Source organism: Eleutherodactylus coqui, chromosome 13, assembly GCF_035609145.1.
Source record: "Eleutherodactylus coqui strain aEleCoq1 chromosome 13, aEleCoq1.hap1, whole genome shotgun sequence".
Taxonomy (NCBI): Eukaryota; Metazoa; Chordata; class Amphibia; order Anura; family Eleutherodactylidae; genus Eleutherodactylus; species Eleutherodactylus coqui.
The window spans coordinates 122,566,445-122,591,229 of NC_089849.1; the positions used below are offsets into that span (position 1 = coordinate 122,566,445).

The 24,785-nt window shown below is 49.7% G+C and overlaps 1 protein-coding gene across 1 annotated transcript in view; it reads left to right on the plus strand.

Moving 5' to 3' along the window:
• The first annotated feature begins 259 nt into the window (after window positions 1–259).
• The window catches only part of LOC136587444 (zinc finger protein 665-like), a 49,042-nt gene continuing 24,516 nt past the window's right edge, over window positions 260–24,785 (plus strand). The window contains exons 1-6 of the mRNA XM_066586013.1: window positions 260–535; window positions 2,121–2,183; window positions 8,683–8,783; window positions 9,214–9,316; window positions 9,507–9,533; window positions 12,771–13,567. Of these exons, the coding sequence (XP_066442110.1) occupies window positions 2,159–2,183; window positions 8,683–8,783; window positions 9,214–9,316; window positions 9,507–9,533; window positions 12,771–13,567 (1,053 nt within the window). The 5' untranslated portion in view covers window positions 260–535; window positions 2,121–2,158. The remainder of the gene's footprint in view (window positions 536–2,120; window positions 2,184–8,682; window positions 8,784–9,213; window positions 9,317–9,506; window positions 9,534–12,770; window positions 13,568–24,785) is intronic.

Below are 24,785 nucleotides of genomic sequence, written 5' to 3' on the forward strand. Positions count from 1 at the left end.
TTTACGGCCCGCCCCCTCCCTCACCATTACGGCCCGCCCCCTCTCTCACCTTCCCCTCTCCTGCATATATCTATATTACACTCAAGTTCGGCACTATGGAGCAAATTCAGCAACCTCATTGGTTCTGATTCACAATTCAAGCAACCTGATTGGTTGTTTGGCTTGTCTGATTCGACTCCCTTGGCGAAAAGGACCTTATGTGACGTCATGAGCATGTGATCGGTCACGTGAGGGGGGAGTCAGATCCGGCGGTGCCGGCAGAGTCTGAGGTTGTCTCTCTCCCCGGTGTGTGCATCACTAGGGAACTATACAGAAGACACACTCAGCTCTGCTGCATACGACATGTTGCAGTTGCCTATAACAGACCTCCGGGGACTGTCTCTTCACAGCCCGCCTCTGCCCCAGTCATGTGACCGTGGAATGTCACCTGACCCACTGACGTCAGACCTCTTTTATCCCACTCCACTCTAGACGCTAGCTGACGTGCATTGGGCTGCGGGGGCCGCGGAGCCCGCCGGGGGGCAGCAGGGTGCCGGTAGGTGATGTGCGCCCCAGACTCAGTAAACCCTCCTGTCAGTGCGGCTGGTGTAGTGCTCCCTCTGTGGTCCCTGTACACACCGCTATGGGGGAGGGCAGCCGTTAGTTGGTGCGGTATGGTAGTTGTAGGACTGCAGCCTGCCACTTGGTGGCGCCCACAAGTTACTGCAACCAGCAAGTGCAAAAAGCCCAAACTTAACCGGGTCTCCTGTGATGTTCGGTGGCAGCTGCCCCGTGTGTCCGTACGGTCGCTCTCGCACTCACCGCTTCTTACAGCGTTCAGCACGGCGTTAAAAACGTTGCGATAAATGTGGTGCAGCGCCTCCATTGGTTTCAGTTGGGCTTGGCGGACGATGGTTCAAACGCCACGATTTTCAAGTGCTGTCTGCCACGTTTTCGTGTGTTTGAGCACTCATTAACCAGTCTCACCCGTCACAATGACGTGCGGCGGCGGTTTACCCCTCCCCCACCCACTGCCGCCTCACTTGTGTTTACAGAAGCAGCCGGTCCCAGACCTCCACTGATTGGCTGCAGCAGCCTGTGACAGACGGGGTGCAGAGGACAGCGTTGCATCATTGGAGCTGCAGGGCCCCGGGGACTATTGTTTGAGTAACGCGTGTTTAAGAAACCATGTCCGGACACCCCCTTTAAGTTGCCCATCAGATGAGACCATCTGTCCCTGGGAACATCCACCGCCTCCCCGCGGCTCTCCGGACTCTGTCCCCGCCGACGTCCCCCGCGGCTCTCCGGACTCTGTCCCCGCCGACGTCCCCCGCCGCTCTCCGGCCTCTGTCCCCGCCGACGTCCCCCGCCGCTCTCCGGCCTCTGTCCCCGCCGACGTCCCCCGCCGCTCTCCGGCCTCTGTCCCCGCCGACGTCCCCCGCCGCTCTCCGGCCTCTGTCCCCGCCGACGTCCCCCGCCGCTCTCCGGCCTCTGTCCCCGCCGACGTCCCCCGCCGCTCTCCGGCCTCTGTCCCCGCCGACGTCCCCCGCCGCTCTCCGGCCTCTGTCCCCGCCGACGTCCCCCGCCGCTCTCCGGCCTCTGTCCCCGCCGACGTCCCCCGCCGCTCTCCGGCCTCTGTCCCCGCCGACGTCCCCCGCCGCTCTCCGGCCTCTGTCCCCGCCGACGTCCCCCGCCGCTCTCCGGCCTCTGTCCCCGCCGACGTCCCCCGCCGCTCTCCGGCCTCTGTCCCCGCCGACGTCCCCCGCCGCTCTCCGGCCTCTGTCCCCGCCGATGTACCCCGCCGCTCTCCGGCCTCTGTCCCCCGCCGCTCTCCGGCCTCTGTCCCCCGCCGCTCTCCGGCCTCTTCCCCCGCCGCTCTCCGGCCTCTGTCCCCGCCGACGTCCCCCGCCGCTCTCCGGCCTCTGTCCCCGCCGACGTCCCCCGCCGCTCTCTGGCCTCTGTCCCCTGCCGCTCCCCGCCCACGTCCCCCGCCGCTCCCCGCCCACGTCCCCCGCCGCTCTCCGGCCTCTGTCCCCCGCCGCTCTCTGGCCTCTGTCTCCGCCGACGTCCCCCTACGCTCTCCGGCCTCTGTCCCCCGCCGCTCTCCGGCCTCCTAACTGCTTTCCGTCTCTTTCTTTTAGGTTTTAAGAAAACTCCCCAATTGCCATCACCTTCCAGGATGGATGACCAACCAAAGTCTGAGGGTAAGTATCTGCTAATCATGGGCTGTAGAGGAAGAGCTCTTCCCGTGGGAGGCATGTTGGATGCCTGTGTGGTTTCTCTTTAATGCTTGGCGGTTGCGCAGGGTACTGACTACCTCCTCAGACCGCTCTTATAGCCTCTCACACTGCAGACCGTTCCGTGTTTTGTAGCTCCGCACTTTTTTCCTTATTTCATCCCCATCTGCCAGAAGTTCTAGTTTTCATGAACTGCTTCCGTAACCCTGACGGCTCCAGGGCTTTGTCTCTGCAGACTGACTTTTAGATCATTTATATATTTACATGAGCGCCCTGCGCTTGTTGCATCCCGGCCTCAGCTACTTGTGGACGATGCCCCTTGTCCTGAGTGCCGCCGGCATCCATATAATATTACATTTCATGTTCCCTGGCGCTGTGGGCGCTGCTTGTACTGCACTACTGACAATGTTTGTTTTTCTTGAGTGTTTTTCTACATTTCGGCATTATTTGGGTCCGTCTCATGTTTTTCAAAATACTGCATGCTCCAGATAAGTTTGACCTAAATATGAGAATTTTTATTTTTTAATTCAGTTGATGTCAATCAGATCCGTAGCATGAAAAACACGCCACGGACCCGATAAATCTCGCTTAAACAAGTATGACATTGTCCGTGGTTCTGATCAGCCACGATGGAGTGTAAGGGGTGCCTGGTTTTAGAAACGCTAGTGGGTGACTTGTATAATACAATGCCGCACTCTAGGTGCCCAATAGGTGTACTGAGATGGCACACGTGGGGGCGTTGTTAGACCCTTGTGGTTGACCCTGCTGCCGAAAGCAACTCCTCAGCATCCTATGATCACATTGTGGGGTTGGTGATGATGGGTTAGAGGGGGGGTATACTCCTCTGCCACCTTCATGGCCTACAAGATGATGCTTTGTCCTTCTTGCATAGTCCAGATCATGGAGGGGGAACGTTCATCACACCAAGATGTCAGATCCATTGGAGGAGGAGAAGTTCAAGCTTCAGTGAGTGAAGTGTCCGATGTCTGCTCCTCTACAACCAGCGAACTAACTAAACAATGCGCCAGGGTAACACGGCTCCCCCTCCAATGAGGTGGAAGATCTGGAAGTGCTAGACTCAGAAGATGAGATTGACGTATACTCTGACGTCACAATGTAGACCAGGCAAAATCGGCCAGCAGCACACTTATAGGAAAGCCGTCTAAAAGAGGATCTTTGTTGTCCGTAGCAACCTATCACAGTGCAGATTTCATCTTACCTCAATGGTATAAGAAATGAAAGCTGCGCAGTGATTGGTTGGTATGGCAACACAGACAGATTTATTTTTTTTTTCCATAAGCATTTGATGGCAGGCTACTTTTCTGAGGCCACCCTGTACCTCGATTTAGAAAATATGTCCCGACTATGGACATGGAAGAAGTAAACAGGCCACGGTCCATCCAATCTCAAAGAGCTCCTCCTTGGTGAATTGAAGAAGGTAGAAAAGCATCTTATGGTCTCTAGGGAATTGAAAACTAGATTACCTTTTGAGGAAGATTCTTCCTCCTGAGAAGAAATTCAAAAAATTGTTATACAAGTGGGTATGGTAGTGAAACTCACTACTCGACTGTTTTGAAGATTGTTCTCAGCTCAGGGACCTAATTGATCAAAAGGCTGACCTCTTAAAAAAAAGTTTGGAAGGCCTCTTCAAGGAATTATCCATACAAACACTGGGGTTCCATAGTCATCCTGGATGAATCGGCTCTCAAACCTTACGATGGCAGACCAGTGAGTCTACAGTTTGTACAAGACCTGTTAGGGGAAGCTAGGCTGGATCTCCAGAAATTGGACCGTCTTCCCTCTCTGACGAATAGGCTTCCAGCAGACCTGTTGGAGTCAGACCTTCAGTGCTAAGAGCAACTGAAGTTTCTATCTTGGCTCAACAGCCCCGACAGAACCGCAGCATCCCGGCCGTTAGGCGGAAGCGGCCTGGCGTCACTAGGTCAGTCTGAGCCATGTTATGATATTTTAGTGGTTGTATGTTTGTTATCCCCTTCGGTTTCCCTGTTGTTGACAGAGGGTCTTTCAGGGTCGTATGGTGAGATTTCCCTCGGTGGTCTGTCTCTTTGAGGGGGGGGGGGTTATATATTCCAGCCTCTGCTGATTATTCGTCTCTTGTGGTGAAGTTGGTGGAGTCCACACTTCCTGTTGTCATCCTGATTCTGTTAAGTATTTGGTGTACTACTTGTATATCGGAGTTGCTTCTGCCATCGCCAATGCCGCCTGTAGTTGTTACCGCCTGTTTTTAGATGTTCCCTGTATCCACCTACGAAAAGTGCATGTGGCCCCTGGGTTCCAGCGTGGGGCCGTCCCTATAAGGGCTCACACCCACTTGCGATGTTTTCCCTGCGATGATTATGAAACCAATGATTTTCACTCTTTTCTACTCATTTGCGATGTTTCAGTAGAACTTCGCATTGCAGAGAAGAAATCTGCGATATCGCTCAGTGTTTACAATGGGGCCGGCGGCAGCAGTGCAAGCCCCATCACAAACATAGGGAGTATATCGCTGACTTCTGCCACAGCTGCGACAGGAGTTTTCTTCATCCCCGCAGGGATGAAGGAATCCTCTGTCAGAGCTGTGGCAGAAGTCCAGGATGCTATCCCATTGCTTTCAATGGGGTCGGCACTGCTGCTGCCGGCCCTATTGAAAGCAGTGGTTTTTAAGGCAACCCCCGTAGCATGATTTTCGGGGAAGGGCTTGAAATATAAGCCCTTCCCTGAAAATCATCCCTAGCTGGTAAAAAAAAAACTAAAAAATTCTTTACTCACCTCTCTGCCGCTCAGATGCGTCCTGCTGCTGGCTCCCCCGCACTTTTAAGCAGGCGGGGATTTAAAAATCTCCACCTCCTGAAAGGGCTGTGCTGAGCGCTCAGCCAATTACAGGCAGCGCTTAGCTATTAGCTAAGGTGCTGGACAGCAGTGCAGGGAAACCAGTTGGAGGACGCGGTGGAGAGGTGAGTAATTTTTTATTTTTTTTTGTTTGTTTTTTTTTTTTTACCAGATAGGGATGATTTTTCAAGGAAGAGCTTAGATTTCAAGCCCTTCCCTGAAAATCCTGCTGCGGGAGTTACCTAAAAACCACTGCTTTCAATGGGGTCGGCAGCAGCAACTGGTCCTAAACCATTGCCAGCAGGTCCTCAATCTATCGATAGCTGATAGAGCATGGGAATCCTAGAATGGTAGAGTTGGAAGGTCCTCCAGGGTCATCTGGAGCAACCGCCTGCTCAGTGCAGGATTCACTAAATCATCCCAGACAGATATTTGTCCAGCCTTTGTTTGAAGACTTCCATTGAAGAACTCACCACCTCCTGTGGTAAACTGTTCCACTCATTGATCCCCCTCACTGTCTAATATCTGTGTCTCCTCCCTTTTAGTTGCATCCCATTGCTTCTAGTCTTTCCTTGTGCAGATGAGAATAGGGCTGATCCCTCTGCACTGTGACAGCCCTTCAGATATTTGTAGACAGCTATTAAGTCTCCTCTCAGCCTTCTGTGTTGACATTCCCAGATGTTTTAACAGTTCCTCATAGGACATGATTTGAATCCATGAAGCAACTGGAAGATTATCTTCAAAATCGCCATAGAAAAATTTCTAACTAAACAGTTCCATTTCTTTGTCATCAAGAGGGAACAAAGTCAAACCAAAAATATTCACCTGGGTGGAAAATTCAGCCCATTTCATCTGGGCCATACACTCGAGAGTAGAACATGGAGAATGGCCACCAAAGATGAAATACTTCGACGTTGGTCCAAATTTTGCACCTGGACCGGTTCAGAGGACCCACACCGACAAGAGCTACACATATCATCCATTCTCCAGTTCCTACAAGGACGGGACAGAAGTCTCCACCGCAGAACACTGAAGGTTCAGGCGTCGGCCATACCTGGTTTTCTTTGGGGACTCCTTTAACAGAAGATTAGTCAGCAGGCTTATCAAGGCGGTGTTTACAATTAGACCTGCTAATGAGTGTAGAGAATAATTACAGCCCTGTTGGGCTCTACTACGTTGTATACACAAAATACAGGCTATATCCATCAGAGAACCCTTTATGAGAATACTAGATGATAAAACCCTCTTACAACTAACTCCATCATGTTTACCAAAGGCTGTCTGAGCTCCACATAAATCAGGACATTGTTCTTCCTTCATTCTGTAGTGGCACCAGAAGCAGAAGAAACCATTATTGTAGATGCCAGCAGGTCCTCAAGATCTGGAGGTCACAGAGAGAACTCCGTTCAGAGGCAAGAAGCACATTGTTAAACTGAATGAAATGTGTGCCGAAGAAGCCTGCAGATCGCAGGACAAGCCTCCTCCAACCCTAATCCTAGCTACCAGGGCCGAGGGGCATCGATGCCCTTCTGGAACAGTCCGGCCAAACCCTCTTACCTCTGTCAAGCACTTCAGGCTGATCATTTTGGCCAACGGAGACATGGCATTTAGACGAAAACGTTTACACTCAATTGTCCCTCCCTAGGAAGTACTTGTGTCTGCAATGGGTGTTGTCATAAAGGGTGAGGGGTTAACCCCTCAATGACGCGGACCCCTTTTTATTTCTTTTTTTCCTCTCCTCTTTAAAAAAAATCATAACTCCTCTATTTATCCATCGACGTCGCTGTATGAGGGCTTGTTTTTTGCGGGACGAGTTGTAGTTTCCAATGGTGCTATATAAAGTACCATATAATGCACTGAAAAACTGGAGTAAAATGGAAAAAAAAACACATTCCGCCATCTTTCAGTGCGTCTTGTTTCTACGGCGCACAAACTGCAACAAAAATGACCTGATAACTTTATTCTACGGGTCGGTACGATTACTACGATATCAAACTTGTATAGGTTTTTGGTTTTTTTTTCTTTTACTGTACTACTCTCTTTTTTTCAAAGACATTTAAAAAAAAAAATTATTTTCTGCCGCCATCTTCTGCGCGCAATAACTTTGATTTTTCAGTCAACGTAGTTCAGCGACGGCTCATTTTCTGCGGGATGTCCTGTAGTTTCCGTTAGTACCAATTCGGAATACATACGACTTTTTGATCGCTTTTTATTGCGTTTTTTCTGGGAGACAGGGTGACTGAAAAACTGCATTTGTGGCGTTCTTTAGTTTTATTTTGGACTACGTTCACCATGCGGGGTGAATAATGCATTACTTTGATAGATCGGACTTTTCCGGACGCGGCGATACCAAATATGTATTTTTCTTTTATGATTTAGATTATTTTTTTTATTATATGGCAAAAGGAGGGCGATTTAAACTTTTATTACTCTTTTATTAATTGTAAAAAAAAAAAAAAAGCCCCAAAACTTTATTGCTGTTATTTTTACTTTACTTTTAAGTCCCCCTGGGGGACTACAACATGCGATGCTTTGATCGCTCCTGCAGTATGATGTGATGCTATAGCATTACGTCATGCTGTTATTTGACAGGCAGCCTATCAAGCCGCCCCACGGGGATGGCTTGATAGGCAGTCTCCTAAGGCAGATCTGGGGCCTTTCAGAAGGCCCCCGCCTGCCATGACACCTGCACGGCTCCCTCGATCTCAACATTGTTCAGGGCATTTAAAGGGTTAATAGCTGGAATCGGCCGATTGCAGCTATTGCTCGCAGGTGTCAGGTGTAGTAAGCGACTTCTCTTCATAAATACCCCAACATTTACGTCCTGGAGCGGGAAGGGGTTAAAGGGAATTCTTCTTAAACCCTTCGTCACTGCACCCCTAGTTCACTTCTGACAAAATGGAAATTAAACCGCATATCTCACTTATCCTCTTTTTTCTCTCTTTGACTTCTTTGCTTCTTTCTGCTAAACATATTGCCAGAGCTCCCCCTAGTGGTTGTAACACCAAGACGCTTCACTTTGTACAGTGCTGAGAGCGTCATGGAATACCGTGCCCTCACCGCAGTCTATGCCTGTCCTCATCTCTGCCTGCTTGTTGTACGTTTCCCTTAACCCTCTCCAATCCACTGTCTGACGTCTGAAGACATTATGATTTAGGGCTGTACAGCTCTGATGTTGGAAGACGTCCGTCGGGGTTCTCTTACTGTATAGTGCCAGCCTCTCTGCTGTTGGAGCCTATCCAACGTGTCACCTCATGCAGTACTGGCTTTAGCCAGCAGATAGTGCTGTTGCATAACAGCAGAAAAAGAATAAGCCCCCTAGGAAAACCAGGATACAAATTGTATTGGAAAGGGTTAAGGATATAGGTAGAGACCCTTTGGAACAGACCTGCCCAGTTATCATGTACAACCTAATATCTGAAGAGGAGGATATTTGCCTGCATGATACTAAAACGAAGACCTTTTCAGTTCTTGGGGCAGGTTCTCCTCAAGTGCTTTGTCACCATAGATGCGCAGCGGGTTGATATGCTAATGATCCTTCGTGGTACCTCTTCTTCGGAGACATGCTGGGCTACTAAATAACGGCCAATGTATCCTCCGAGGTAATAAGTGAATTATCTCCTCTCTATTCCAGATGAATCCAGCACCTCCACCACGCCGGAGAGCTCCCCGCCACCGCTCAGTCCTCACGCTTCAACCATTAGGAATGAAATGAGGGATTCCTTGGATGAGCAGGTAGAACACGCTGACCTCTGTAGGACCCATCACCAGAAGTAAGATCACTTTTATTTGATGATCCACTGGATCCCCCAAAATAAACAACCTAAGCATGTGTCATTAAAAAGCTGCAAATGAACCGACTCCCCACAGAAGTCTGAACTTCCTGATTCTGCAATCCCAGCATGCATCACAGCAGCAAATGGGGTCAGAGGGCAACGTTTCATTTCTTTCACTGACCCGGCTTTGTCCGCAGCAGTTGGGCGCCCAGGCTGGGGCGGTGCATGCCGGGATCACACCATTGATCTGGGGAGTCAGATCACATACAGCTATGCAGGGTTTAAAAGAGCCTTTTTTTGGAGTAGGGATCTGATGGATCACCAAGTAAAGTGGATATACTTCACCATCTCCTAAGAAAACCCTACATGACCTGCTCTGTGATCTGTAGGCGGTGTCCCGGGGTGACGCATCTACGCAGACGGATCACATCTTACCGGACCTGCAAGTCAAGGAGGAAGAATTTGAGGAAATTCCTATTGATGGCAATGCGGGTGAGTAGAGCCCATTTCTGCTCGCCACATAGTTTGGTTGTAGATACAAAAACTCTCTTATTTTATATCAAAAGTTTGCAATCTAGACCCCAAAATATGACTGTTACCCTCCACTTAATGACTTGTAGTTCCCCCAGGGTGACGGCTGCTTTATGGGCAAAGGATAATACGTTTCTCTATTTCACTGCAGGAAACAATTGGCTGGGATACCAAACCGGTAAGACGTTCTCCGTGTTCTCTGTCTGTAGGGAATATTTCAGATCCTAGATTAGGGTAATAAGGACACCTTTTCTGAGACCGCGCTGGCCATATCCACATCACATTTGGTATCCGCTTTAACAGATGCATCACAAGCTTTTTAGGAATGCCATTACAGCCTATAGGTAATGGATGCGCTCGTTAGCCATCCATATAAAGGAACCTCTCAGGGTGCCCCCTGCTGGCTGCCACCAGGGAAACCCATATCTGATATTATTAATCGCCGGTCATTAACCCCTTCATGACACGGCCTATTTTGAGCTTAAGGACGCAACAATTTTTGGCGGATTTTCTTCTCCGTTTATCAAAAGTCATAACTTTTTTATTTTTCCGTCAACGCGGCTGTATGAGGGCTTGTTTTTTGCGTGGCGAGCTGTAGTTTTTATCGGTGCCACTTTTCGGTACATAGACTATATTGTAAAACTTTTTTTTTTTTTTTTTAATGATAGCAGGGAGAGAAAACGCATCAATTCTGCCATAGATTTTTTTTTTTTTTTTTACAGCGGTACTCATGCAGCATAAATGAGACATTCCATTTTTTCTGCGGGTCGGTACGGTTACAACGATACCAAAATTCTTACATTTTTTTTAGGTTTTCCCACTTTTCTGCAATAAAAACCCTTTTTCTTGGAAATCTTTTTTTTTTTTCGAAATCGCTGCATTCAAAGTCCTAAAACTTTTTTATTTTTTGATGTTCGGCACTTTATGAGGGCTTATTTTTTGCGAGACGAGCTGTAGATTTTATTGGTACCATTTTGGGGTACATACGGCTTTTTTGATCATTTTTATTGCGTTTTTAGTGAGGCAAAATGCTAAGAATTAGCATTTTGCCTCAGTTTTTTAGCGTTTTTTAAAGCGTTTTTTTCCGTGCACAGTCAAAAGCATGTGCTACTTATTGTACGCATCGTTACGGACGCGACAATACCAAATATGTGGGGTTTTATATTTTTTTTACGCTAATCTGAGAAAAAGCATAAAAAAATGTTTTTTTTTACTTTTTTTTTTTTACATTTTTTTTTTTATTCATTTTTTTAATCTTTGTTTTTTTTTACACTGTTTGTGTCCCTCTGAGGGACTTGAACCACTGCCCTGATGATCGCTGGTATAAGGCATGGCAGAGCTACTGCTCTCCCATGCCTTATCGCTTATACAGCGATCCTAGGCATAGGCAATACAGGACGCCAGTGTCTGGCGTCCTGTTGCCATGGTGACAGGCCGGGCTCTCGCGATGACATCGCGAGTTCCGGCCGGAGACACAGAGGGAGCCGCGCTCCCTCTGTGAACTCTTTCCCTGCCGCGATCTACTTAGATCGCGGCAGGAAAGGGGTTAACAGCGGGGGCGCAACTCCGATGCCCCCCCCCCCCGCTGTTGCAGCGGGACGCCGGCTGTGACTGACAGCCGGCTCCCGCTGCGGGATAGCGCTAGATCATATGTGATCCCGCGCTATCTCCAGGACGTAAGTTTATGCCCTGTTGCGGGAAGTACCCCACTGCCAGGACGTAAACTTACGCCCTGCAGCGGGAAGGGGTTAAAGGAAGTCAGTCATGTAGAATTAATATCATGAACAGAAGATGGTGATATGCAGACAAGCGGAACATACCAATTGTTCACTTTGCAGCCATTCTGCGGTTCTGACGTCCGCACGCTGTATGAGTAAGTTACAACTGCTTCAATGGCGTTTTAGTTCCACGACTCCTCTGGGCTCTGTTCCCCTCCATCGGCGCAAACCACGCTGCGCGGCTCCTGACTGATGTTTCCACAGACTGCATTCATGCTGTCCTTCTGGAATCGGCGCTACAGTGGCCGTCTGACTAGCTGATGTCAATTGCTTGGGCCGATTCCAGAAGGGCGGTACGTGCGCAGTGTGTGGAACGCACAGCATCTCCAGCCCATACGGAGGGGTCAATGCTGGAAGAGAGCGCCCAGACCACTCCTGCGACAAAGTGTATTGTAGTGATGTACTTATCGTGTCCACGGCGCTCCACAGCATCCAACCGATGATGTCACCTAGTCTTCCTGCGCAGTCATGTCCGTAAACCTGGCCCATGGCCACCTAATGTAAGCCCTAGCAGTGTTCTATTGGATGCAATTGTCACAAGGGTAAACAACCACACGATCGCTGCACCAAGGAGGACCGCGGCAGCGAAGGGTTGAGTATTATGTTCTTGTTCCCCGCAGCCACCAATGGTTTTAATCAGAAAACCCTTTTAATTCGCTTGCGATTTGTTTCGTGAAGGCTTGTAAATACCTCTTCATATCTGTCTGACAGGCTTAAAGGGGTTTCCCATGACTTAGAATTGCTTCAGACCTCTCTGTCCTTCCTCCTGCTGACCAGGACATGTGACAGCTGCAGCCAATCACTGGCTCAGGTAAGTCGCTGCTGCAGGCAAGGCTTTATGAAGCAATTTTAAGTAATGGGATAACCCCTTTAAGTCTCCGGTTTGGGATCGGCTTCGGCACCAAGTGGGTTTTAAATGGATTAAATGAAGAAGAATTTCTTGAGCAACATTATCTACAGTGGAACCAGCGGGGTTAATTCCGCGCCGTCCCTGGATTAACAAGGGCTCGGCATTACTCCTTTACTGTAGATTAGTGGGGGGGGGGGGGGCGCTGCGCCATTTCTTACCTATTCAATGAGGGAATCGGTAGAGCTTGACGGTAGCCGCTGAATCCAAGAAGACGGTAGTGTGGGGAGCCGGTGCGGCCCATCCAGCATGCATGCTGTGTTCTCAGGCTGGAGGTAAGTTCACATGCCGTGTAAATGCTGCAGCGTATCGCTCTACAAGCGCCGGGCGAGGCTCCTTCAGGGCTCCTTCGAGCAGAAAACTGAATAAACATTACCCTTTCTTCCCTATTGATTTGAATGGATTTTCAAAAAATAGAGAAACCAATGGAAAACCTTTAATTTATGCATCGGCCGTGGGTGCGGGGGTGAGCGTCGGCCCTCCACGCTGCAAAAATCCACAAGCTAACTTGACTTGCAGTGCAGACGGTCCATTTGCACTTGATGATCAATGCTGCAGCCTTCCTAATGGGTTGTGGGACGAGCGGTGTCTGTTGGGACCGGAGTATTTTGCTGATACCCAATGGTCTCCTTGAGGGACGTTCCAAGCATCCTGCGTCTCCAGATACATTAGTGATTGTACAAGCTCTGAGGGGATTGGTTTCCAACTGTTTTCCTCTTTTTTTCCTAAGGTGTCTTACCCGTTGAAGACGAAGATCTCCCCCAAACAGCGTACCTTCCTCCAGCAAAGCCCAGGCAAAAGAACTGGGAAACGGATGAATACGGACAGTCTACAAAGACCGCCAAGCAGTTTATCTGTACGGAGTGTGGGAAGGGGTTCAGCCTCTACTCCTACCTCACCAAGCACCAGAGGTCTCACTCGGGGGAGAAGCCGTTCTCCTGCACCCTGTGCGGTAAATGCTTTGCTTACAAGCCAAGTCTTGTAACTCACCAACGGGTTCACACCGGAGAAAAGCCTTTTTCTTGTACCGAATGCGGAAAACTTTTTGTCAGTAAGTTCAACCTGAAAGCCCATGAGAAAGTTCATACAGGTGAGAAGCCGGTGGAATGTCCGGCCTGCGGGCGATGCTTCAGTAATAACCCGGCCCTGGTGAAACACCTGAGGATACACACCGGGGAGAAGCCTTTCACTTGTACTGAATGCGGAAAAGTTTTTTCCAGTCGGTCGTGTCTCAATGCCCACCTGGTTCTTCACACCGGAAAAAGGCCGTATGTCTGCGGGGAGTGCGGGAAAGCCTTCGCCAACCAATCCAACCTTATCTCCCATCGTATAATACACACAGGACAGAAACCGTATGTATGCTCTGTATGCGGCCGCGGGTTCGCCAACCAATCAAATCTTGCAAAGCACAAGTTAACGCACACCGACGACAAGCCTTTCGTGTGCATAGAATGCGGCAACGTGTTTTCGAGAAAAGACGGCCTTTCCAAGCATTATGAAAGAATACACAAGAAAAAACTAGAATTTTAAAAGTGGTTTTTGTGGTTAAAAGAATGGGAAATCTTAGCATTGCTGTAGGTGAACACTACGAGAGTATATATATATACAGGGATGTATAGATTGTTGGAACGGGACATTTTTAGATTTATACCTGACAACCATGAAGGTTAGAAAAGCAGAACTACAGACTTATGGCTCTGAGGGGCCACTAAACCTGCGATGCAAAGCATATATATATATATATATATATATATATAATGGGGCAGTGTATATAGGAATCTTATAACACTATCTGGTATGTGTATGCGGTATATTTAGTCATTTTCTCAATGGTTATATGAGGGAGGTGGACTGCTCCGGGGGCTCCGAAGTCTGATGAATAATGTCTAATTGTAAGTTATGGCTAAAGGTCCTTGTAAACATCAAAGGGTTTTCAAGCCATTGAATTATAAAATCATAAAAAAAGTTTTGGGGAAAAAAAAAGATTTTGATTGCTTTGTGAAGTTGTTGGGATCCAACTCCTGTTGTCTGTAAAAAAATATACACCGATCAGCCAACAATAAGACCTTCTGAAGGCTTATTAACCCCTTAGTGACTACCACATAGACGTTTTATGTCCGCTCTGGCTGGGCTTTAATCCGCAGGGTCATAAAAACATGCTGACCCTTGGGATTAAAGCCCTGCAGGCTGTGGACGTGACGGCTACCGACAACCTGGAGCTTTTTTTATGTGGGGCCGCAGGAAGCCCTCCCGGTTACATGATTGCCAATATCCACCAGATAGCAGCAACACCTTAAAGTCAATACAAAGTTAGAGTTTCAACCCCCCTCATGGATTGGGAGGGGAACTGAGAATACTCACCCCCGATGTCCCGCGGTGTTCTGGTCCTGCAGGACCAGACGTTGGCATCTGTGCACCAGATGTCATTTCATCACGCACACATGCAGAAGGCCGTAAGGCCCGGGAAATGTAATCACTCCGCTCTCGGCTAGTATGCGTAGCCAAGAGCAGGGAGCTGTATGCAGTTCCCCGTTCCCTAATCATGTAAAAGTTAAAAAAAAAAAAAGTTTGTTTAATATCCGTGAGGGGAGATGAAATTACGTACCTAAGGCCCCCAGATTTATCCGCAGAGCTCACCCCGGCTTCATCGCTCACGTTCGTCACCAGCGGCGGACACATGCACAAAAGCCGCGGATTTCCAGGGTAATTTAAAATCTCCCCGCTCCTAGCTATCAAATGTAGTCAAGAGCCTGGAGATTTCATGGGGGGCCGCGGTCTTTGGTCCTGTGATCGCCATTATCTAATGAATAATGGCGATCATGTTAAAGCTAACAGACAGTTGAAGTTTGATGCTCCGTTCAGTTTGGGCCCTGTTGTGCATACAGGCAGAAGATTAGGGCCACAAGGGGGTAAAAATCTTCATACTAGAAAACTTTTGAAAAAAGTCATTTTTCATATTTTAACTGCAATATCTCAAATGTGTACAAGAATACTGTATACGTTTTTGCTAAGATATATATTTCCATCTGTTTACTTTATTCTGGACGCATACTGGAAAAACTTTAGTTTTTTTAACCATTTAGGAGACGTACAAATTTAATACCGATTGTTAACATTTTGAGGAACATTTTGTTTTCCTGCACCAAGCCAAGATTGCAAAGGCTCCTAGGTGTCAGAATGATAGATACCCCCACAGATTACCCCATTTTATAAACTACACCCCTCATTGTATTCGCTGGATAAAGGATTTTGACGCCACAGTTTCTTTTCAGGAGTTAATGCAATTTAGAGGAGAAAAAATACTTTCATATTTTTGCAAATATGTCATTTTAAAGGCATTTTTTTTCTATAAAGCACATGAAAATGAGGATTTGCACCCCGAAATGGATACCCCATTCCATTGTGGCCCTAATATTATATCTGTATGCACAATGGAGCCCAAACCAAACGCAGCAAGCAGCTGGTGGCTTTCAGAACAGAGATTTTGCTTGAAGGCGCTTTAGGCCCCATTGCCCACTTGTAGAGCCCTTGAGCAGCCAAAACAACAGAGAACCCCCACAAGTGACCCCACAGTTTTTGAATGAATCTAAGCAAAGCAGAAGGGAAAAAAAATATGATTCTCATTTTTTTGGCAATTGTGTCATTTTAAAAAGTTTTTTTGTACAGCATACATAGGAATGCAGTAAACAGATGGAAATGTATATCTTAGCAAAAACTAGTACAGTATTCTTGGACACATTTGAGATATTGCAGTTAAAATATGAAAAATGACTTTTTTCAAAAGTTTTCCAGTATTGGCACTTTTAATAAATACAATTTCTATCGGTCTATTTTTATCACCTAAATGAAGTACAACATGTGGCGAAAAAAGCAACGTCAGAATCACTGGGATATGCAAAACCTTTACGGAGTTATTCCATGTCAAAGTGACACATGTCAGATTTCCAAAATTTGGCCTGGTCATTAGGACGCAAACAGGCTTGGTCACTAAGGGGTTAACACACGCGTCTTTACCCATCGCTAAAACCCCAATGATTTGCACTGGAGGGCTCAGACTTGTTTTTCATGCTCCCATTTACGTGCGTGAACACAAATGAAGCATGTCCTATTTTAGTTTGTATTATGGCCTGAAGTCGCCCATTGAAGTCCATGGATTGCATAAATACTCCTGATACATGCATATTCGCCGGAAGGAAGGAGAAATGGATTGGATCTTCTTGCATTTTTTTTGTGTGTAATCCCTGCCTATTTATACATTCAGCAAAAAGAGATTAAAATGGGCATGAATCATGCAGTGAAAATGCTGCGTCGGTGAATAAGCCCTAGCATTGTGTTAGTCCTCTCTGAGCCGTTGATCTATGGACTCCACAAGGCCTGTAAAGTGTCCTGTGGTAACGGGCACCAAGTCAGTCGTATCTTTAAGGGGGAATTTCAGCTAAAGAGTTTTGTCAGCTGTCCACAAGATGGACCATAAATGTGATTGCTTGGGCCAGACTGCTGGGCCTTCTACAGAGGACTGGAACGGGGTCTTGAGCCGCTCTTCACGGCCCTCCTGCCTCCGTGTAGCCGGTACTGCAGACGGCTATGGAATGAATCCACAAGTTCATATGCCTTATTGTGGGCTCTTTCTGCAATGGGCATGGGCCCATATGGGCACTGTGTGATGCATTGTGTGTTGGAAGAGAAACCAAGTCATCTTGTAGACATGATGTTCTAGCGAGCTTTCTGTTCTTTCTAGTCTGACCGCTTTCTATCAGAGCCAGCATTGCCTTGTGTACAGTAGCTTTCTGTTGGGTCTGACCAGACGGTTGGCCTCTGATCCCCACATCACTAGGAGCTTGTGGTGCCTCAATAGTTCTTCCACGGGCCACTTTTTGTAGGTGTGCATACCCAAGACCCTTCGCGAGACCTGCTGTTTTGGAGACGCTCCGACCACGTCCAGTTGCCTAGACGTCACAATTTGGCCCTTATTTAAGTTGATTATATTCTATTCTGCACCTTTTTTTTTTTTTTATCTACCGCTTTCCTATTGGTCCCTTCTATTCTTATTAACTTTTAATGATATACAAGAAAAAAAAAGCATAACAAGGTTGCTCAGATTCTTATGATTTTTATTTTCTGCTTCCGACACATTAACTTCAAGAACTGAGAAGGGTTTACTTGCTGTTTAACCCTTTAACAATCGCCCCGATGTCTTTGGACGGCGGCTGTCAAGTGGCTTTATTCTGCAGCGCCACATTAGATGCCCGGCATGAGTCTCCCTTTCCAAGGACGGCGGGTTCACCACTGGTGGATGACACTTTCTCTAACACCAAGGACTGAAGGAAATGTAGATCCCCAGCGTTGAACCGTTTAGACACTGCAGATCAGACGATCCTCCTCTACTAGTGGCCGAGAGCGTCCTGAGCTCAGCCGCCATGTCTGCGTGCCCTCACACATCCACTGGTCTCGATGTCTGCTTACAGTCTGATCAGAAGTGCCCGGCTGCTGGCAATACGCTGGCATGACCCTCTGGCCCCTCTCAGACTCTGGTAATGGGGTGAATGTCCACGGACGGATCTCTACCGCGGCTCCTGGGTGTGAATTCCGCAGCGATTAGCTTTCTGCCTGCCAATGTCAACCTGCGGCCTTCTAACACGGCGGGAGATGAATGGCGGCATGTTCTGTTTGTAGCGTTATGGAGACCGTGGAATCCCGTAATCGCCTGCAGGAACTTTTTGTTTTTAAACGCGGTGCTCCTGCGGTGTAAATCTGCGGCCGTGTCCGGCGCCGCTCGTGGGCGTGAGCCCTTACACCTGCCTGGAGCCACATTGGGGTCGCTCGCGGGCGTGAGCCCTTACACCTGCCTGGAGCCACAGTGGGGTCGCTCGCGGGCGTGAGCCCTTACACCTGCCTGGAGCCACATTGGGGCCGCTCGTGGGCGTGGGCCCTTACACCTACCTGGAGCCACATTGGGGTCGCTCGCGGGCGTGAGCCCTTACACCTACCTGGAGCCACATTGGGGCCGCTCGTGGGCGTGAGCCCTTACACCTACCTGGAGCCACATTGGGGTTCTCCTAACCCTCATAGCCCTGTAGGGTATGACCCGCTCACGGTGATTCGGAGGTTTGGGCGCAGGGTTTGCTGGCATCATTTTGAATGGCATATCCTATTGGCAGAGCCCTGAGGCATGGAGGCAGCGGGGAACCCCCGAAGGTCAGCCAGGGGCGTAGAGGGGGCTTGTATCACCCCAGGTGGGGGTGAGCTGCCATGTTGCATCTGCAGCGCCCCTGCGCTAGAGCGGAAGCCCCCAAATAGGGTCCGCGCCCCACCAGCACTCCAGCTGGATGTGCCGGATCTGTGCGGCGCTCCTATCGCATGCGGTATGAATAACGTGACGCCCGTATTTTGGCGTGGATTCGCCCCGTCAGGGTGTGCTGTTCGCCCGCCGGGCGCCATGTCTGCGCTCTCCCATCAGAGTTGTGCCAGACAATTTCAGGAGCCGCTTCCTTACTGCCTGAACCCCCGGGGGGGACTAAGTGTCTGTTAGTCTTTTCTCCTGCCGGTCGTCATGGTTACTCCATAGCAGATCTATAACAGCATCATCACGTCTTTGGCGCGCCGCCGTTGGCAGACATTTATACACTGCATCGCCTACATAATACACTGCAGTCTGAATGAAGCCGGGGACCGGCCCACAATCTGGACGAGGTTCCGCCATGCCTCTGCTCTCTGTCACTCTGCCGGCCGCTGATGCCGGAAGCAAGTGTGCGCGCCGCCTGTGGAGGAGCCGAAGCCGCAGCGCGGGGGGCGTGGCTGCATGCGGGAGAACTACAGCTCCCGGCATGCCCCGCTCGCAGGCGGCTACCGATGACGTAACAGCAGGGCGACATACTACACAGCAGAGGGACCGAAGACAGTGGGATACGGGTGAGGAGGAGAGGGGAGCCGCCTGGGGAGGGGCGGGACGTTGTATGACACCTGCTGGTGATGGAGGACCCCTCCAGCCTGGGGACAGAGCAGGAAGCTTCCATGTTGTTCTGGGGTCTTCTCAGCCCTTCATGCTGGACAAGCAGGTAGCGATGCAGTTTATTAGCTGCAGCTATCAGTGGGTCCAGTAGGAGGCAGCAGTGGGGGCAGACGTGGGTGCAGCAGTGCTCTGGCAGGGGGCAGCGGAAGTCCAAGAGGGGTGCAGCGGTGGTCAGGCAGGAGGCAGCCGTGGGTGCAGCGGTGCTCTGGCAGGGGGCAGCCGTGGGGGCAGCGGTGCTCTGGCAGGGGGCAGCCGTGGGTGCAGCGGCGCTCTGGCAGGGGGCAGCAGTGGGTGCAGCGGTGCTCTGGCAGGGGGCAGCAGTGGGTGCAGCGGCGCTCTGGCAGGGGGCAGCCGTGGGTGCAGCGGCGCTCTGGCAGGGGGCAGCCGTGGGTGCAGCGGCGCTCTGGCAGGGGGCAGCCGTGGGTGCAGCGGCGCTCTGGCAGGGGGCAGCCGTGGGTGCAGCGGCGCTCTGGCAGGGGGCAGCCGTGGGTGCAGCGGCGCACTGGCAGGGGGCAGCCGGACGTCTGTGGCTCCTCCTTCTTCGTCTTCTCCTTGTAGACAGTTTTGTCTTTGGCTCAGGTCATTGCATCAAACCTGCCCGCAGAAGCTGCGGCCCCCCAGCCCGGGCCGTGTAGTGTGGCCCCCACTGACCACCAGTCACAGGTTGCAATGAGCGAGGATCGACCCGTGTGAACAGGCAGGGGATGATCTACGTATGGCTGCCTGTTCACTGTGAATGGAGGCCGGATCGACCCCCGACCTGCTCTGCCGCCAGCGATCACTGCTGCGCAAAACTACAGCAACGCTCATCGCCGGGACGACCTGCAAGCGCTCAGCTGTCTGCACTGCTGTCAGTGGGATGATCGCAGCAGCATGCTCATGTGCGGCCTCCTGCTGGACCCCCGGGCTCAGGATGTGCGGGGGTCCCTGTCCTGTTGGGAGGGCTGCAGACTGTGATATATTAGGGATGTTCAGCCCAAACGGCAGCTGCTGCTCTGCTAGTTCTGAACGGACGGTAACTGGGACCTACAAGCTGTTATACAGCAGCTGCAGTAAGAAGCTCTCTCTCTCTATATATATATATATATATATATATATATACAGGGGTGGACAAAAATATGGAAACATCAAACGCATGCCTTCACTTACACGAGATTCTAAACCATATTTCACAACACTACCAGGCTATCTTACCTAGATCAGCTAATATCCCGTGCGGATCCCTCCTAAAGGTCCGGGATCTGGTGATGATTATCTCCGCAGTCGAGGCCGACCTCTGGTCACTTTATGGATCATCATTCTCCATAGTTTCCTATTCTTGGCCGCTTCTTTCAGTTCTTGTCTGTATCCGCCCTGATTGCGTCCAGCCAGCGTGTTCTTTGGCGTCCTCTTCTTTGTGACCCACTAACTACGCGGAGCACCAATGTTGTTTCACATGATGTGTTCAGAGTACGAGCGCCGCTGTTTGCTGATTTTGCCCTCTGGTGATATTTTTGGTTTGATACGCTCTAGGGCCATCTTGTTGGTGACCATTGCCGTCCGCGGTATACGCAGCATTCTTGCTCGAAAGCATCAGTTTCCTTCTATCTGCCTTCCTGAATGTCTGTCTAACTTTCACAGTTGTATATGGTGATCACGAACACGATAGCAGTTATCAGTCGGATCTTAGTAGCTAGAATCTTCCATATCCTTGCCATTCCTTGCATTGCGCTGAGGCCGAGAGCAATTCTTCATTTCATTTCTGGTCCTGATTTTCCATTGCCGTCAATTTTGGAATCCGAGGAAGAGGAAATCTTTAACTGATTCAATTTCCTCATTGTTTATTTTTACGTGGACGGCCCTTATTGCGTAGACTGGCCCCAATTACGTGGACGGCCCTTATTGCGTAGACTGGCCCCAATTACGTGGACGGCCCTTATTGCGTAGACTGGCCCCAATTACGTGGACGGCCCTTATTGCGTAGACTGGCCCCAATTACGTGGACGGCCCTTATTGCGTAGACTGGCCCCAATTACGTGGACGGCCCTTATTGCGTAGACTGGCCCCAATTACGTGGACGGCCCTTATTGCGTAGACTGGCCCCAATTACGTGGACGGCCCTTATTGCGTAGACTGGCCCCAATTACGTGGACGGCCCTTATTGCGTAGACTGGCCCCAATTACGTGGACGGCCCCAATTGCGTAGACTGGCCCCAATTGCGTAGACTGGCCCCAATTGCGTAGACTGGCCCCAATTGCGTAGACTGGCCCCAATTGCGTAGACTGGCCCCAATTGCGTAGACTGGCCCCAATTGCGTAGACTGGCCCCAATTGCGTAGACTGGCCCCAATTGCGTAGACTGGCCCCAATTGCGTAGACTGGCCCCAATTGCGTAGACTGGCCCCAATTGCGTAGACTGGCCCCAATTGCGTAGACTGGCCCCAATTGCGTAGACTGGCCCCAATTGCGTAGACTGGCCCCAATTGCGTAGACTGGCCCCAATTGCGTAGACTGGCCCCAATTGCGTAGACTGGCCCCAATTGCGTAGACTGGCCCCATTACGTGGACTGGCCCCATTACGTGGACGGCCCTTATTGCGTAGACTGGCCCCAATTACGTGGACGGCCCTTATTGCGTAGACTGGCCCCAATTACGTGGACGGCCCTTATTGCGTAGACTGGCCCCAATTACGTGGACGGCCCTTATTGCGTAGACTGGCCCCAATTACGTGGACGGCCCCAATTGCGTAGACTGGCCCCAATTGCGTAGACTGGCCCCAATTGCGTGGACTGGCCCCAATTGCGTGGACTGGCCCCAATTGCGTGGATTGGCCCCAATTGCGTAGATTGGCCCCAATTGCGTGGATTGGCCCCAATTGCGTGGATTGGCCCCAATTGCGTGGATTGGCCCCAATTGCGTGGATTGGCCCCAATTGCGTGGATTGGCCCCAATTGCGTGGATTGGCCCCAATTGCGTGGACTGGCCCCAATTACGCGGGCGGCCCCATTACGCGGACTGCCCCAATTACGTGGGCGGCCCCATTACTTGTTGCCGCCATTACCCTTGCTCTCTTTATGTTGAGGTATAGCGCCATGCTCTCTCTTCTTTACCTCCTCAGATCGGATATTGCAGATCCTTTTCACTTTCTGTGAGTAATGTATTATCGGCATATCCAAGGTTGTTGATGTTCCTTCCACCGATTCTTCACTCTAGTTGTTGATCCGTCCAGGTTGCATCGTCTCATGATTGTCTTGACGTACAGATTGGAATGGGCCGGTGATAGATCACAGCCTTGTCAGACAACATTCTCACTCTCCAACCAATCAGTGTTACCGAGCTGCTGTCCGTACTGCGGCTTCTTGGTTCGGCCAACTCTTCCAGATGCTCCGGGATGCCCCCGTGCTTCATACCTTCCCGCAGCCTGTTGTGTTCACTGCAGTCCGATGCTTTGCTGTAGTCTATGAAGCTCCTGTTCACGTCTTTCTGATTGTCTCACGTCTTCTCCGTGATCCACCGCACGTTTGCAGTTTGATCTCCGGTTCGTGTGCGAAATCGGGCTTGGTGGCCAGGATCTCCTTCCCAACAGATGAGTTCATTCGTGTTTGGATAATCCTTGAGCAGGATTTTGCCTTCATGCGATACGAGTGCGATGGTCCAATAGTTGCGGCATTCTTGTATATCCACCTTTTTTTTTTTTTTATGTGTGGGACAAAAATGAATTGTGTTCGGTCTTTGGGCCATGATTTGTACTGCCAGATCTGTTGACAAAGCATTGTTACCATTGGGATTGGCGCTGGTTTAAGTAACTTGGCTGGTATGTGGTCAACGCCCGGGGCCTTCCTGTTCAGAAGTTGTTTCATAGCCCAGGCTACCTCCTCCTCCAGAAGATCTGGCTCTTGTTCCGTTAGAACTTCTTAGCTGGTTGATTGACTTGGTCTACTGCCTGCGTACAGCTTTGCTGTGTATTCTTGCCACCTTTATTTAGTGATCTGTAGAACAGTGCCAACATGTGGTAAGCATCATTTATCTTCGAGACAGCGTTCTGCAAAGTGAGGGAATCATGGCAGAGCTGACGGAATTCCAACGCGGTCAGACCATCGGTGCGTGGTGGGCGCTTCCATAACAAAGGTAGCGGAAGGTTTTGCTGTATTGCAAGGCACAGTATCCAAGATTATGACTGCATCCAGGAAACGCCAGCGTGGACAGAAATGTGTGCTGACAGACGATCATTGCGTTGGGTTGTGAGGAAAAAGAAGCAGACTACAGCTTTGATGATCAGGGTTTCTCTGTTTTTGTCTGCCCTCAGTGTCTGTATATAACAGAATGGTATTTAACAAGGACAAATGCAAAGTCCTACATCTGGGCAAGAAAAATGAAAAAGCACATACAGAATGGGAGGAATTGGGCCAAGCAGCAGCACATGTGAAAAAGACTTGGGTATACTAATAGATCATACACTGAACATGAGTCAACAATGTGATGCAGCAGCCAAAAAGGCAAACACAATTCTGGGATGTATTAAGAGAAGCATAGAGTCTAGATCACGTGAGGTCATTATACCCCTCTACTCTTCTTTAGTCAGACCTCATCTGGGATACTGTGTCCAGTTCTGGGCACTCCACTTTAAAAAGGACCTAGCCAAATGGAGCAAGTTCAGAGAAGAGTTACCAAGATGGTGAGCGGTCTGCAAATCATGTTCTATGAGGAATGGGTAAAGGATCTGGGAATGTTTAGCTTGCAGAAGAGAAGGCTGAGAGGAGACTTAATAGCTGTCTACAAATATCTGAAGGGCTGTCACAGTTCAGAGGGATCAGCCCTATTCTCATCTGCACAAGGAAAGACTAGAAGCAATGGGATGAAACTGAAAGGGAGGAGACACAGATTAGATATTAGACAGTGAGGGGGATCAATGAGTGGAACAGGTTACCACAGGAGGTGGTGAGTTCTCCCTCAATGGAAATGTTCAAACAAAGGCTGGACAAATATCTGTCTGGGATGATTTAGTGAATCCTGCACTGAGCAGGGGGTCGGACCCGATGACCCTGGAGGTCCCTTCCAACTCTACCATTTTATGATAATAGTATTCTTTCCATCTATTTTAGCCATTATTTTCTTCCTTCCTTTACTCTTAAAGGAGCTACATCAGCAAAAATCACATTTTTCCATTACTGCACCCCTCACCTGATTGTCACATTCTGGAGATCTCCTCTGTGTATTATGGTCACTTCCATTCAGTGCAGCCTCCTGTATGATACTTATCAGTAACCATCTTGATTTCTAGAGTTCTTCCTGCTTTCTCTTCCTCTATGCTGCACCAGCAGTAAAGTACGCAGTCAGGGATGTTTAACTGCCATCTTCTTCATTGTAACTGTGTGCACATCAGTATACGGTGCTTCCATTCCCCCTGTGAAGAGCTTGTGTGGTACAGTACCTGTAGTTTCATCATGCATGAAGTTGTGGTGACTGAAGTAGTAACTCCTGGAGGAACCACAGACCTGGCGCTGTCGCCCCACTGGTGAGACCTGTCACTGATGCTCCTTATTCAGGATGGAGCGAGGCTTGGATGAGACTAACATTGCCCAAGAAGCTCCGTGGTGCGGTCACATAACGAGCCTCATCAGGTTGTGTCACAACCGTGAGCCATTATTGTTCAGCTGCAGTGGGCTACACGGTGACGTTGGGCTGTGACGGGCCGTGCCACTGAAGACGTGTGCTGCGTCCTTGCATTCACAGTCAGTAGGGTCTCAGTGGATATCT